We start from the raw sequence: 14,256 nt of genomic DNA, 5'->3' as shown, positions 1-14,256 counted from the left end.
TTTCAATGAATGGGACTTCTGAAGCTATTTCTGCTTTATTGAAGCATCAGCTTTGTTATCCAAAGAAGCAGGGCTGTATGTGGCAATGAAGAGGATTACACTCAAATGCAGGGTTTTTAAATTTAATCGTTTTGTGTCCTGTGTTCGGAGATGGTAAGGTGCTTTTGTAACTTGTTATCTTTTTTCTTTTCCTTAGGAGCCTTGCATCTTTTGGGATCTCCTGATCATTTCAACTGCAGCTTGGCATTTTTTCACAAGTGTGATCTGGCCCTGAGGTGAAGCTGCTCTGTGTTGAAGATGACTACAGACAGGCAGGTTTTCAAGTTGTCAGTGGGGGGTTACAGCTCAGAGAGAGAGTGAGGGCTGGGGTATCAGGTTAGGAATTGCCAGGGGTGTTTTGAAGGTAGTATGGGTGGAAAGCAGTGTCCAGGAAGAGCCCCCTAAATACCTGTGAAGGCATCCAGTGAGTTTTCATGTGTGCCACTAAAGTTTTTCTCTCATTCGTCTAGATATTCTGTGTGATGATGACCACAGTCTTCAGCTGCAGGCAGTGACCCTGGGTGGTTTGCCTAAAGAGAAGGGAGACTCTTTCAGCTCTCCCTGTGCACCTGAGTGACTTTGGTACATCATTTCTTTACCACGTCAGAAGGACAGGGTGTAAAGCAGAGTTGAACAGAACAGAGGCCAGAGGAGCAGAGTAAGAAGGTGGGTCATCACCTGACATCAGCACAAAGACGCGGCTTTTGGCTCCATGTTTACTTGATGTGTTAAGGATTTTCTTGTTTTGGTTTGTTTTTGTTTTCAGATGCAGAGCCCTGGCCCAAGGAGGCTCTAGGCACCGGAGGGGAGGTGATCGAGGTGAGTACCGGTGAGCAAGGTGAGCATTGACTCCAGGACAGAAGTAGATGGTCTTTTACAGGTGTTGTGGTGAATCTGTGCACATGCTTTGTTTGTTGTGTTTTCCAGGGGTTCTGCCACCTTCTAACAGACAGCCCAGTGCTTCAGGGCCCCTGCCGGTAAGAGGTCACTGTGGAGGAGAGGTAGGTAGGAGCTCCCACAGGAAAGCCATCCTTTCAGGCAGTATCTCAGTGTGTACATTTGCCTTTGGCTTTTTTACTTTGCAGAGAATGTGTGCAGCCTCAGAGGGCCACAGCCACCTGCTAGTTAGGTTTGATGGTCTTCAGCTGTCCTTGTGAGTAATCTCCTAGTACTACGAGGGTCATCAATTAAGGCTGGACCTTTTCCAGTTGCAGGTGCCATCCAGCCTGTGTTTGGCAAAGAAGGAGCATTGAGGTTGAGTCGGGGAGGTAGTGAGGAGGTGCTGGGGTCTCCCTTACTTTCAAACACACCACGTAATTTTTTTTCTCACTCTCCTAGGTACGGCACACGGTGACGGCAGCAGCCTCCGACTGGGGTCGGAGCCAGTGGCCCGAGAACCTCTCAGCTCAGGGGATGGTGAGTAGCCAATTGCAGGGTTATCTCCCACGTGCTGCTGAACTCTTGTCTCAATTCCAGTTTTCTTTCTCGTAGCCGACCGAGTCAGGGATCACAGGACCCTCTGAGCCAGCCGGGCATCCTTCCTTCACATCGAAGATGAATTCACATCCCCAGCTGTGGGAAAGATAAGTGGAGGACTTTAATTTTTTTAGGGCTCCTGTCCCGACTTTAATTTTTTTAGGGCTCCTGTCCCGACTTTAATTTTTTTAGGGCTCCTGTCCCGACTTTAATTTTTTTAGGGCTCCTGTCCCGACTTTAATTTTTTTAGGGCTCCTGTCCCGACTTTAATTTTTTTAAGGCTCTTCTCTTGATTTTTATTTTATGGGATCTTCTCATGGTTTTATTTCTCTTAGGCTCTTCTCCGGATTTTTTTTTTTTTTTTAGGCTCTCTCTGGATTTTGTTTTTTTTTTTTTTTTAGGCTCTCTCTCGATCTTCATTTTTTAAGGCTCTTCTCTTGATTTTTATTTTATGGGATCTTCTCCTGGTTTTATTTCTCTTAGGCTCCTCTCCTGGTTTCATTTCTCTTAGGCTCCTCTCCTGGTTTTATTTCTCTTAGGCTCCTCTCCTGGTTTCATTTCTCTTAGGCTCCTCTCCTGGTTTCATTTCTCTTAGGCTCCTCTCCTGGTTTTATTTCTCTTAGGCTCCTCTCCTGGTTTTATTTCTCTTAGGCTCCTCTCCTGGTTTTATTTCTCTTAGGCTCCTCTCCTGGTTTTATTTCTCTTAGGCTCCTCTCCTGGTTTTATTTCTCTTAGGCTCCTCTCCTGGTTTTATTTCTCTTAGGCTCCTCTCCTGGTTTTATTTCTCTTAGGCTCCTCTCCTGGTTTTATTTCTCTTAGGCTCCTCTCCTGGTTTTATTTCTCTTAGGCTCCTCTCCTGGTTTTATTTCTCTTAGGCTCCTCTCCTGGTTTTATTTCTCTTAGGCTCCTCTCCTGACTTTAATTTTTTTAAGGCTCTCGTCCTGATTTTTATTTTTTAGGCTCTTCTCCTGATTTTCATTTTTTTTTTTTTAGGCTCTTCTCCTGATTTTCATTTTTTTTTTTTTTAGGCTCTTCTCCTGATTTTCATTTTTTTTTTTAGGCTCTTCTCCTGATTTTAATTCTCTTAGGAGAAGAGCCTAGAGAATTAAAACCAGGAGAAGAGCCTAATTACACCAGTAAATTTTCAAACCGCTCATCAATTACAAGCCAATTATCCGATTTCCCAAAGGAACTACACCAACAAATACGGTTATAAAACAAAAAAAAAAAATGCAATAAGTAAAAAATCGCATAGCAACACTGCCATCTGGTGACAGAGAAAAGGAATTGCACATATATTTGAGATGAAATACTGCCACCTGCTGACGGAAAACAAAAACTGCATTGAAAAAAATTTTAAACAGCGCATGCGCAGTCGTTGGCAAGACGCCGGCGATCACGTGGTAAGTAAGGGCAGGCAGGAGAGGGACCGGCGACGCATGCGCAGTGGCTCTCGTGCCGGCGCAGCGCTCCCTGCTCGAGTTAAGGGCCGGTTCCGGCGGCAGAGCGGGACTCGCGGTCTCCCGTCTCTCCCGGGGTGTGTGGGGGGGGAATAACGTGAAGATTTCTTGGAGTGAAAGCGCAGAAATTAGCGAGGAGGGACGCTAATTTGGGTAAAGTCGGTCACCGGAAGTAGAAAGCGACCGGAAGTCCTCCAAGGCCCCGGCCCGGAAGTCCGCCAAGCCCACAGTAAAGATGGCGCCGACAGGACCGGAACGACCCCACTAAAGATGGCGGCGAGAGGCCCCCTCGCCTCAGAGAGGCGTTTATCCTGTTGCCTGACCTCCGCCGCGACCCGGACCCCCGCCCCGCGCCCGCAGCGCCGTCTCGCCGCGCCGCTTCCCGCTGCGGGGGCAGGGCGGGGCGCTCGGCGGCGCCGGGCGCGGGCGGCAGGTTCGTGGGCGGCGGCAGGCACTGGCGCGGGCAGCCCCCGTCTGAGGACCCCGCGCCGCGCCGCGCCGCCCGCTCGTCCCGCTCCGCTCCGCTCCCGCTTCCGCCCCCGCCCCCGCTCCCGCCGTGCCCTGGAGATGCTATCGGGGCTGCGCCGCCGCCTTCCCCCCCCCGGAAGCGACCCACGCCGGCAGATCCGACGGAGATCGGCCCCGGGGTAAGCTGGGCGCGTCGGAGGGGGGGCGCGGCCGCTCTTCTGCCTCTCCGGCGGCCATCGGGGACTGCAGGCCGGGGAAGCGACAGGCAAGTTGCTCGCCTCTGCGGAGAAACTTGCACCTGCGTGCCGCCGCAGGGGAGGGTTCGGATGTGCCCTGGCATTGCACACGCACCACACCCCCCCGCGGGGAGGGTCTCCGCTGCCTCGGGGACCCTGTCTGTGCTGCCGGGAGAGAGAAATCCTTTGGGAAGCTGGGCTGGAAACAGCAACTCTGTGAATTGCTCAGCTTTTTCTAGGCAAGGGCAGGTTTTAGGGAAGAAAGGCCCGTACGCGCGAAAGGCGCCGCGGGTCTCGCCAAGGGGGGGGGGGCGCGCGGCTGCAGCGCCGCGCGCGGCTGCAGTGCCGCTTCCGGCCGTGTCCGCCAGGCGGCGACTGTGAGGCAGGGCCCGGCGCTCGGCGGCGCTCTTGCAAGCGACGCCCCTGGCAAAGCGGCGCTGCTTGGGCACTGCCGGCCTTCCCCCGGAGTGCCCGGGCTGGCCCAGCACCTGGCCAAACCTCTTAGGGAAGAGGCAAGGAACAACTGCGCTTGTTCTGCCGTTTCTTTAGCCAGGGACTGGAACACAGACAAAATCAAGGGGCTCTTTGACCTGTGCAGGCTCCGAGCATTTTGCAGCCTTCCTTAGCAGGGCATTCTCACCCTCTGAAAAGCTGAAAGGCTTTAACATCTGGAGACGCGCCTGCAGCTGTGCAGATTAATGTAGTTTCTTTTAGGAAACGAAGGGGAGGTTTTCCTGTTATGAGCCTAAATACCGAGTCTACTCTGCTTTTTCAATCAGGTGACGAAGCTTATGGAAGAAAAGACCAAAGGCCTCGAGGTGAGTACATTCTACCGAGTTCTGCTTTTCTGGCATCGGTTTGGGAAAATCCCGTGAAATTCTAAAAAGCTTCTCTCCGTGTTTTCTAGTTGTTTTTTTCAGCCTTGGTGTAAGTTTCATGTAGAAAAGGGCATAGAATTATTAGAACAGACAAACTAGACTTTCTCGGGAGAGATGGAAGAAAAGTCTGCTGATTCCAGTTCTGCTTTTCTTGTCTTCCCTTCAACTGTCATTTTCTCTCCCCTGCTGTTCAAATAGGCAGCAGTTAATTGCTCTGCTGAAGAGTTTGCTGTCCTAAGTGTCTGTCAAATTGGTGCCTTCAACTCAAGATAGCACCTGCTCCTTAGTTACAAAAAGTTCCTCACAGGAAATGTTCAGGCGTGCCCATAAATCTCCTCGCTGTTTGTTTGGGAGAACAGGGTTTTCTCCTCTGTAACAGAATAGTCGTGGCATTTGCTATGGAATGCTGGTGGCAATCTAGTCAGAAGAGGACCCCGTGCTTCACTAATTTTCCCTTTTTGTTGTTGGGGGTGACTTCTTCCCAGGCATGTTATTCTTGACCCCCCCGGGGCAAGCGGAGGTGTCAGCGTCAGGAGCCATCCTACCTGAGGCCCTGGTAGGTCAGTGCTTTTTGTGTGACTGGACGGTGAAGCTGTCTGTGGGAATGACCTGGCTATGGCTCAGTGTAGTCCTAATTAAGGTGTCTTTTACTTCGTGTTCCCAGGCTCCCTCTTTTCCTTCGGTCGCCGTGGGTGTGCCGGACGCCTCTGGCAGGACTAACCCTGTGGCTTTTATGTCCAACGTGCTGTGCTGCGTGCCTGCAGGTAAGAAAAGCTGGGAGTGCAGTCCCTCTGCTTTGATTGCTGTGTCTCTTTGGGAGTGATTTTGGAGGGGAATCTCAGAGCGATTTGGTTTGAAGGGGACCTTCAAAGGCCAGCCTGTCTTCTGTGGGCAGGGACACCTTCCCCTCTCATCCCCGGTTGGATGCTCCAAGTCCCGTCCAGCCTGGCCTGGAACACTTGCAGGGATCCAGGGGCAGCCTCGGGTTCCCTGTGCAGTGTGCTCTGATATCTCTCCACTGGCATCGTGAAAAATGTTGTCAGCACGTTTTGTGTGACGATGGTGAGCGAGACCTGGGTGAAAATTGGGGTTCTCTGAGGTGCAGAGGGAAAGAATTCTCCTTTGAAGTCCAATGTAATTCAGTTTTGCACGAGTCTTGTCTGCCTTATGTTTGAATTGCTTTCTATTCTAGGCAGTTCTTTTAAATTAAACTTTTGTGTTTCCCCCCCCCAGTATCTTGTATAAGACAAAGCTGCCTTTCCTCGTGGGAACGGACTGGCCGGGCTTTGGCAATCTGGCCCCTCGAAAGACTAAAGTGACCTCTTCCAACAGGGGAAGACTTTCTGGTAAGCGGCGCCAGAAAGAACTGGAGTTTCTGGAGAATAAAAGCTGGAAGCGTGCCCCTGAAAATCCCCAGCCCTGGGTGGTCAGTGGTCTGACTTGCACGGACCGGTGGCCTTGGCCAGGAGCGGTCCTGCGGGAAGCGCCTTTGCCCAGGCTGTAATTTTAATTTCCCTTGGATGCTTGGCAAAGCCCCTCTGGGTGAGCCCCAGTGCCTGGCAGGAGCAGAGCGGGCTTGCAGGGAGGTATTCACCTGGTCAGCGTCAGGAGCCATCCTACCTGAGGCCCTGGTAGGTCAGTGCTTTTTGTGTGACTGGACGGTGAAGCTGTCTGTGGGAATGACCTGGCTATGGCTCAGTGTAGTCCTAATTAAGGTGTCTTTTACTCCGTGTTCCCAGGCTCCCTCTTTCCCTTCGGTCGCCGTGGGTGTGCCGGACGCCTCTGGCAGGACTAACCCTGTGGCTTTTATGTCCAACGTGCTGTGCTGTGTGTGCCTGCAGGTAAGAAAAGCTGGGAGTGCAGTCCCTCTGCTTTGATTGCTGTGTCTCTTTGGGAGTGATTTTGGAGGGGAATCCCAGAGCGATTTGGTTTGAAGGGGACCTTCAAAGGCCAGCCTGTCTTCCGTGGGCAGGGACACCTTCCACTGTCCCCGGTTGCTGCGAGTCCCGTCCAGCCTGGCCTGGAACACTTGCAGGGATCCAGGGGCAACCTCGGGTTCCCTGTGCAGTGTGCTCTGATATCTCTCCACTGGCATCGTGAAAAATGTTGTCAGCGTGTTTTGTTGGACGATGGTAAGCTGGACCTGGGTGAAAAGGACATTCTCTTAGGTGCTGGGAGAAGGAGGACTCGTGCGGGCACCTCCAGAGACAGCGGGAACGGGAGCGTGCTGCGGAGAAGGAAAATTTTAGGGGTTGGGTGCCGAGAAATTTGTCCTTCCCTCGCCCTGTGCTCTGCACTTAGCAATGGGTCGAGTGCAGAAGTTTCCTGGGGACCCTGGGAAATGATGCCGGGTCTGCTAAGAAAAGTGGGGCCAAAGGAGCAGGACCTGGGTCTGCGAGCGTGGGAGAAACAAGGGACGCGTCATCCTCTGCCTCCAGGAGGGAGGGCAGCAGGAAAGGCCACGGACTAAAGCACTGAAGTGCTGTTCCTCAGGGAGCCCCTGCCCAGCACTGAACTTGCTTCTGCACTTGCTGTCCCTTTCCCAGCGGAGCCGAAGCGTCGGGTGCGGCTACCGGGGGGATGGAGCTGCCAAGGACAAACTGGGAGGGTGTTTGCGAGGGAAGGGGGTAGAAGGAGCTCTTGATGTGCTTTTTTTACTTCTTCATCCCACAGAATTGCCAAGAGAGGAAATACTTCAGAGGGGCTTCCCTCCAGATAAGCCCTGAATATGCCAGGAGGTTTCAGCCGGGAGGAAAGGAGCTGTGGAAGAAAAGCAGCCTAAAAGGAGCCAGTGGGGATCATCAGGTTTTCCAGCCAAGAAGAACAAGGAGAGAGATGGGGGAATGGGGTTCCAATTCCTAATGATTTGGTGGGTGCAGGAATGATTTCTGTGTGTTTTCCAGTCCCTTTGGATTCCTGAGATGATTTTAAAATGATGGCTTTAGCAATCAACTAAATCGCAGATGTTGTTTTTGAGAGGAAATGATGCCAAATAAATGCAGAGAGAGAGCATGGAATCATCCTGGGATCCTGGAGTGGTTTGGGTTGGAAAGGATCTCAGGGATCATCTGCTTCCACCCCCTGCCACAGGCAGGGACACCTTCTAATAGACATCCAGCCTGGCCTTGGCCACTTCCAGGGATGGGGCAGCCACAACTTCTCTGTGCCAGGACACCTCCCCACCCTCCCAGGGAAGAATGTCTCCCTTCTGTGCAATCTTTCCCTTTCTTCTCTGCAGGAAGTGGGCTGGGACAAGGGAATTGGCTCCCACGAGGCTGAGGATCAGAGCGGGCTCTGCACAGGGGACGACTTCCACTTCCGAACGGGGAAGGGCACCTTCGTGCCCACCCCTGGCAAACTGGGACAGAGTAACATCTGCCTGCTGCTGGCTGGAGTTCCCGTTGGCTCTGGGCTTTCTGTCCACGGGCCAGGGATCATGGGCAGAGTCCTTCAAACCTGGGGAACAGTGGCCTTCACACCATCCCTGCAGCCCGTCCAGGCCAGGATGCTGCCCATCGGCCCCTGATCGCAGGTGGATGTAGAAGTGATGGTGTTTAGGGAATGCTGATTGTATTTCCCTGACTTTAGCCATGTGGTCATTAAAAAGAGAAAAATAACAAGTCTATGGAAATCCCCTGCACTTGGGAGCTTGCAGCACTCTGGATTAAACTTGGCTCTCTAACGTTAAAACTGTGGGCGAGGGGCGGTGGCCGAGCAGGGCCAGCGGCGGGGCCGGACGGGGCCGGCCCGGGGGTCCGTTCCCCGCGGGGTCGCAGCCGCGGGACCCGCCCCCGCCCCGCGCGGCCCCTCCCGGCGCGCCCCGCCCGTCCTTGGGGGCTGCGGCCGCTCCCGGCGCTGCCGAGGCTGCCGGGGAGTGACCGGCCTGTGCTGGGGGCACGGGGTTCGTTCCTTGGGTTCGAGGGCGGCAGCGGGAGCGGCGCTGCGGGGCGGGACGTGGGGGAGGTGCCGGGTGAGGGCGGGGAAGCCGCGGCGGGGCCCGGGGGCTGCAGCTCTCTGGCTTCCCGACTGGCTTTGCAGACATTTGCCACCTTCAGAGGAGGCACAAATCCCCGCGGAGCTGAGCAAGGGGTGCGGGGAGTGCAGCGAGCTAGGGCGGGGCTGTGACCAGGGCAGCGTGTGCGCAGTCCCCCAAAACCAGCCCGGAACAACCCCAGAGCCCAGAGCGAAGCGCCGCGGGATCGCGCCGGCCCCGCCCCTAGACTCGCCCAGGCCCGCCCCCCGGCTCGCGCCGGCCCCGCCGCCCGGCCCCGCCCTGCCCGCCCCCAAGAACCCCGCCGTCCCCGCTGCCCTCTTCGGTCCCCTTGTCCCGGGAGAACTCCCAGACGGGCCGTGACAGTGGAGCTCCCACCCGCCCTTCCCCGGCCCCAGCAGCGCCTGCCGGGGCTGCGGCGGGAGGCGCGCTGAGGGAACGGGGAGCGGGGCCGCGCGGAGGGGCGGGGTCGGGCTGAGCGGGCGGGGCGGGGCCGCAGGGCCAGGCGGGCTGGGATTCGGCGGAGGCACTCGAGTGCTGATTGGGCAGCGCTGCCGGCCCGCGGTATAGAAGGGTCGGCGGGGAAGGTGTGGCCGGTTGTGTGTGAGGGCGCGGTCCAGCTGCTGCCCGGGCTGTGGAGGTGAGAGCGCCTTGTCCGCTGGGTTTATGGACCGGGGGAGCTGGGGGGCGTTTAGGTGCGCGTTGTGCTGGGCAGCGGGGGCCGGGTAAGCCCGTTACCTGCCGGGTAACCCCGGGGAGAGCCGTGGCATGGCTGTGGGGCCTGTGCTCTCTGGGTGTCTCAGGTTTTGCTTTGAAATTCCAAACCCTTTCCCCGTGCAGGGTTATGAGGCAAAGACTGCTTTAACTTGGTTTTTTGGTGCTGCGTTAATGCTTTTTGCTCGTTCTGTGTCCATTTGCAGCCTCGCTCATGGTTTCCCCTGGTGTGGAGGCGAGTTGTGCTTCCTACTGGGAGAGAGAACGGCCTTGGGAAGCTGCTCCATGACCCACAGCTGTGCCGAGCCCGGGAGTCTGTCCAGGTAAGAGCAGGGCTTATACTCCCAGTGAGGAGCTGGGGTTTGCTGTTGGAAGATAGAATGTGCCCATGCCTTTAAATGCAAGGGCAGGCAGAAGCTGGGAGGGACCCTGAGCAGGTTTGGTGGAGATTTTGGCCTCCAAACCTCCAGGTTTGGAGGCCACCATCTTAAGTGTGGCCTCGGCTAAGTTCCAGTCCTGGTGGCGCCATCTTGAGTGTGGCCTCGGGGCGGACTTCTGGGCCACAGCCGCCATCTTTGGCGTGGTCTCGGCACAGTTTTAAAAGACCTTGACTGTGGGGGAAGTGTCCAGGAAAAATGATTCCTTTTTTGCAGGGAGGCAGTTTGCAAGGACAGGTGGGTTGCTATGCTCTCTAGCAAAAATACTCCCCTTGGGATGTCCAGGGTGAGGAAATGTTGGCCATGTGTGGGCTGGAGAAAAGGTGTGTGGGTGCCTGAGTGTGACAGCCGTGGGTGTGCAGGAAGGGGGTTCTGGTGCCATTGGAGCTGCCAGGGAGCCAAAAAGGGCACAGTTGTCTGAAAAAGGCAAAATGTTTTAGCCTCTGTTGACACCTGTACCAAAGGAGATGCAAATTTTCCCTTTCTCATCTGCAGACTTCACAAAGCTCCCCAGGAAAGGAAGCTTTAGATTCCTCCCCAGCTTTATGCTAAAGGTTTCATTCCTCCTGTCTCAACACCCTTTCTGCTGTTGGGAGAGCACAAGGTGGATGGAGAGGATCCCCAGGCATCTGCAGGCACAAGGGACTCATATAACTGCGATTTTCCTATGCCCCTTGTGAAAGGGACTTTCAGGATACTCTTGGGAATGTGCCAGCTCTCCTGCTGAAGCTTTTCTATGGAATATTTGAACACAAAGAGTAAAACTAAAATCAGGTCTGTTCTGGAGTATGTTACACTTGTGCAAAGCTCCTTTCCTCTGTTTATTTTCTGTTCTGGAAAGAACAATCTGGGGTTCCTGGGCACTTCCTATTGAGTCATTCCATGAAAATAATTTTGTACTGAAAGGGGAAAGGAGCTGTCTGTGGAAGGTCAGATGTGCATGATAAAAGCTTTATGCTTTTCAGACAGTAAAGTCTTAAAATATATAGCAGAGCTATATATGGCAATGAAGAGGATTACACTCAAATGCAAGGTTTTTAAATTTAATAATTTTGTGTGCTGTGTCGGTAAGGTACTTTTGTAATTTGTTATCTTGCTTTCTTTTCCTTAGGAGCCTTGCGTCTTTTGAGATCTCCTGATCATTTCAACTGCAGCTTGGTATTTTTTCACAAGTGTTATCCCATCCCGAGGTGAAGCTGCTCTGTGTTGAGGATGGCTACAGACACCTAGGTTTGCAAGTAGTCAGTGGGGGGTTACAGCCCAGAGATGGAGCAAGGGCTTGGGTGTCAGCTTAGGAATTGCCGGGGGTGTTTTGAAGGTAGTATGGGTGGAAAGCAGTGTCCAGGAGCCCCCTAAATACCTGTGAAGGCATCCACTGACTTTTCAGATGTGCCACTTAAGTTTTCCTCTCGTTCACCCAGATATTCTGCGCGATTACAGCTGCAGTCTTTGGCTGCAGGCAGTGACCCTGGGTGGTTTGCCTAAAGAGAAGGGAGACTCTTTGAGCTCTCCCCATATATCTGGGTGACTTTAGTTAGGGTTTCTTTACCATGTCAGAGGGACAGGGTGTAAAGCAGAGTTGAACAGAACAGAGGCCAGAGGAGCAGAGCTAGAAGGTGGGTGGTCACCTGACATCAGCACAAAGACGTGGCTTTTGGCTCCACGTTTACTCGCTGTGTTAAGGATTTTGTTGTTTGGGTTTGTTTTTTCTTTGTTTTCAGATGCAGAGCCCTGGCCCCAGGAGGCTCTAGGCACCGGAGGGGAGGTGATCTGGGTGAGTCCTGGTGAGCAAGGTGAGCATTGACTCCAGGACAGAAGTAAATGGTCTTTTACAGGTGTTGTGGTGAATCTGTGCACATGCTTTGTTTGTTGTGTTTTCCAGGGGTTCTGCCACCTTCTAACAGACAGCCCAGTGCTTCAGGGCCCCTGCCGGTAAGAGGTCACTGTGGAGGAGAGGTAGGTAGGAGCTACCCCAGGAAAGCCATCCTTTCAGGCAGTATCTCAGTGTGTACATTTGCCTTTGGCTTTTTTACTTTGCAGAGAATGTGTGCAGCCTCAGAGGGCCACAGCCACCTGCTAGTTAGGTTTGATGGTCTTCAGCTGTCCTTGTGAGTAATCTCCTAATACTACGAGGGTCATCAATTAAGGCTGGACCTTTTCCAGTTGCAGGTGCCATCCAGCCTGTGTTTGGCACAGGAGGAGCATTGAGGTTGAGTCGGGGAGGTAGTGAGGAGGTGCTGGGGTCTCCCTTACTTTCAAACACACCACGTAACTTTTTTTCTCACTCTCCTAGGTACGGCACACGGTGACGGCAGCAGCCTCCGACTGGGGTCGGAGCCAGTGGCCCGAGAACCTCTCAGCTCAGGGGATGGTGAGTAGCCAATTGCGGGGTTATCTCCCACGTGCTGCTGAACTCTTGTCTCAATTCCAGTTTTCTTTCTCGTAGCTGACCGAGTCAGGGATCACAGGACCTTCTGAGCCAGCCAGGTGTCCTTCCTTTACATGGAAGATGGATTCACATCCCCAGCTGTGGGAAAGATAAGTGGAGGACTATCACCTGGAGAGGGGATGAGAGCTGGGTCCAGTTTTATGGTTAGGAGGGAGGGATTTTCAAATGAGCACAGGGGAAAGGGTCTGCCCTAACAGGCCCTTGGCACACATAGGAGGAGCAGTTTACTTTTCATCACTGGAGTAGAATGTGCAGGGCAGAGCCGTTCAGGTCTGTGTCGTGTCCTTTGTCCAGTCTGTGTTTTGTGTCTTAAAATTCACAATCACGGTGTCCTTTCTCAGAGTTCTCTCTCCTCGTTGCACCAGAGCACTTGTTGGGAAATGTGTCCTTGGAGTTTGTGTTGGACCTGGAACTGCTCTGCCCTGCAGTGCAGACTTGGGGGTAGGTGGAGTAGAAAGGAGACTTTCCAGTTAACCTGTGGATAGGCTTAGCCACTGAGGGCAGGACCTTAAAGTTAGGTCAGTGTTTGTTTGTGCAGGCTGTCTTTGGACCCCAGATGGCTTGTCTAAGGAGAAATTAGAATTACACAGCAGTTAAGGTCCCTCCATCTATATGGCTGACTTTGGTAACTCATTTCTATGCAGCGTCAGAGGGACTGGATGTAAAGCAGAGATAAACAGAAGAGGCTGGAGGAGCAGAGTCAGAAGGTGGGTTCTCATGTGAGGTCAGAGCCAAGACATGACTTTTGGTCCTAGGTTTACTTGATCATTTGGATGGTTTGGTGGTTTAGTTTTGTTTTTTTGTTTTTTTTTCCCAAGATGCAGAGCCACCGGCCCAGCAGACGATAGGCACTAGAGGGAAGGTGAGCCTGGTGAGGAAGGTGAGCAGGGACTGCAGGACAAAATTAGATGCTTTTTTGCAGGCAGTGTACTTGTGGTGAATCTGTGTACATACTTGTTTTTTTGTTTTCCAGGCAGTGCACTGATTTCTGACGTACAATCCAACGTGATGGGGACCCTGCCTGTAAGAGGTCACGGTCAAGGGGTGTCAGACAGAAACTGCCATGGGGGCAGCAAACTCTTGGGCAGTATCTCAGTACTCACATTTGCCTCTGGGGTTTTTTTTGCAGGAGATGTAGACAGCCTGACAGGGCCGAAGCCAACTCACAATGAGGAGATGTACACGGTTTGGTCCCCTGGAGCTGTCCTTGTAGGTAATCTCTGAGTATTAAAAGGATCAGCAATGAAGCACTGAGCTTTTCTGATTGCAGGTGCCATCCGAGTAACCTTTGGGAGCAGATGAGCATTGGAGGTGAGTCGGGGGGGGGAGGCAGGAGGAGCAGGGATCCACTGCAGCTTTAGAAATGCCCTCTAATTGTTTCTCTCTCTCGCTCAGGTATCCCAGAAGATGACAGCACATTGTCCAAGTCTGGTCAGAGCCAGTGACATGAGGACCTGCCTCGGTACCAGTGAGTAGAGGGATCGTCGGGGCTGGGACCACGTGCCACACTACTCAGATATGGTGTCTGGTTTTCTTTCTTGCAGTTGACTCCGAGTACTCTCAGGATGACAGGAACCTCTGAGCCAGCCCAGGTGCCCCTCCTCTGCATCAAAGATGGATTCACATCCCCGGCTCTCGGAAAGATGAGTGCAGAGCAAAGGCCCAGAGAGAGGTTGGGAGTCGGGGCAAGTATGTGCATTGCCCGGAGGGATTTTTGCAATTAGTATGGTGCAATGGGTGTCCTGTAGCAGGTTATTTAGAGACCTCAAAGGAAGGGCTTACTTTGTATCATTGGATTCCCGTGTGCAGGGCAGAGCAGTTCCGGTCTGTGTCACGTCCTTTGTCTCCTCCATGTTTGTGTCCTTCGTCTCTTAATTGTGTCACATGGTGTGTGTCATCACAGGTATGGGGTGTCTCACTTGGGGTCAGCCTGGAACTGCTCTGCCCTGCTACGTGGATCAGTGGGTAGATAGAATATTGCTCAGTCTCACATCAACATGTCAGTTCCCTCAGACAGTCGAACCGATGGCTGTACAGTCCTGCCAGATGGAGCAGGTGTCCATAACTCGTGTGCAATCATTATAGCTGAGTGTTGTGGAGCTGATGGT

At 53.4% G+C, this 14,256-nt stretch overlaps 1 protein-coding gene and 1 long non-coding RNA gene across 2 annotated transcripts; both read left to right on the top strand.

Moving 5' to 3' along the window:
- Nucleotides 1-3,464: 3,464 nt before the first annotated feature.
- On the top strand, nucleotides 3,465-7,577 carry LOC127478258 (uncharacterized). The gene is made up of 7 exons (XM_051803651.1): nucleotides 3,465-3,622; nucleotides 4,394-4,497; nucleotides 5,043-5,113; nucleotides 5,222-5,321; nucleotides 5,890-5,903; nucleotides 6,297-6,398; nucleotides 7,231-7,577. Exons 1-7 carry the CDS (start codon nucleotides 3,543-3,545, stop codon nucleotides 7,417-7,419), a joined length of 660 nt encoding a protein of 219 aa, XP_051659611.1. The 5' UTR covers nucleotides 3,465-3,542; the 3' UTR covers nucleotides 7,420-7,577.
- A 3,492-nt stretch (nucleotides 7,578-11,069) lies between these two features.
- Nucleotides 11,070-13,216, top strand: LOC127478262 (uncharacterized). Its single transcript, XR_007907149.1, has 5 exons — nucleotides 11,070-11,492; nucleotides 11,582-11,807; nucleotides 11,993-12,589; nucleotides 12,793-12,855; nucleotides 12,967-13,216. It is a non-coding gene; the product is annotated as an uncharacterized LOC127478262 (long non-coding RNA).
- Nucleotides 13,217-14,256: the final 1,040 nt, after the last annotated feature.

The sequence above is a fragment of the Manacus candei genome, unplaced genomic scaffold, assembly GCF_025592945.1.
Source record: "Manacus candei isolate 608988 ecotype Guabito, Panama unplaced genomic scaffold, ASM2559294v1 h1tg000058l, whole genome shotgun sequence".
NCBI classification, from domain to species: Eukaryota; Metazoa; Chordata; class Aves; order Passeriformes; family Pipridae; genus Manacus; species Manacus candei.
Note: the sequence above shows the minus strand (reverse complement) of the source record. Positions and strands in the feature narration are given on the sequence as shown.

What these genes read in the sequence shown, in the direction of transcription:
- LOC127478258 (XM_051803651.1), top strand. Translation starts at nt 3,543, where the DNA reads ATGCTATCGGGGCTGCGCCGCCGCCTTCCCCCCCCCGGAAGCGACCCA. An exon ending in CGACGGAGATCGGCCCCGGG is followed by an intron (nt 3,623 to 4,393) that starts GTAAGCTGGGCG and finishes AGTTTCTTTTAG; the next exon opens with GAAACGAAGGGGAGGTTTTC. An exon ending in AAAAGACCAAAGGCCTCGAG is followed by an intron (nt 4,498 to 5,042) that starts GTGAGTACATTC and finishes ACTTCTTCCCAG; the next exon opens with GCATGTTATTCTTGACCCCC.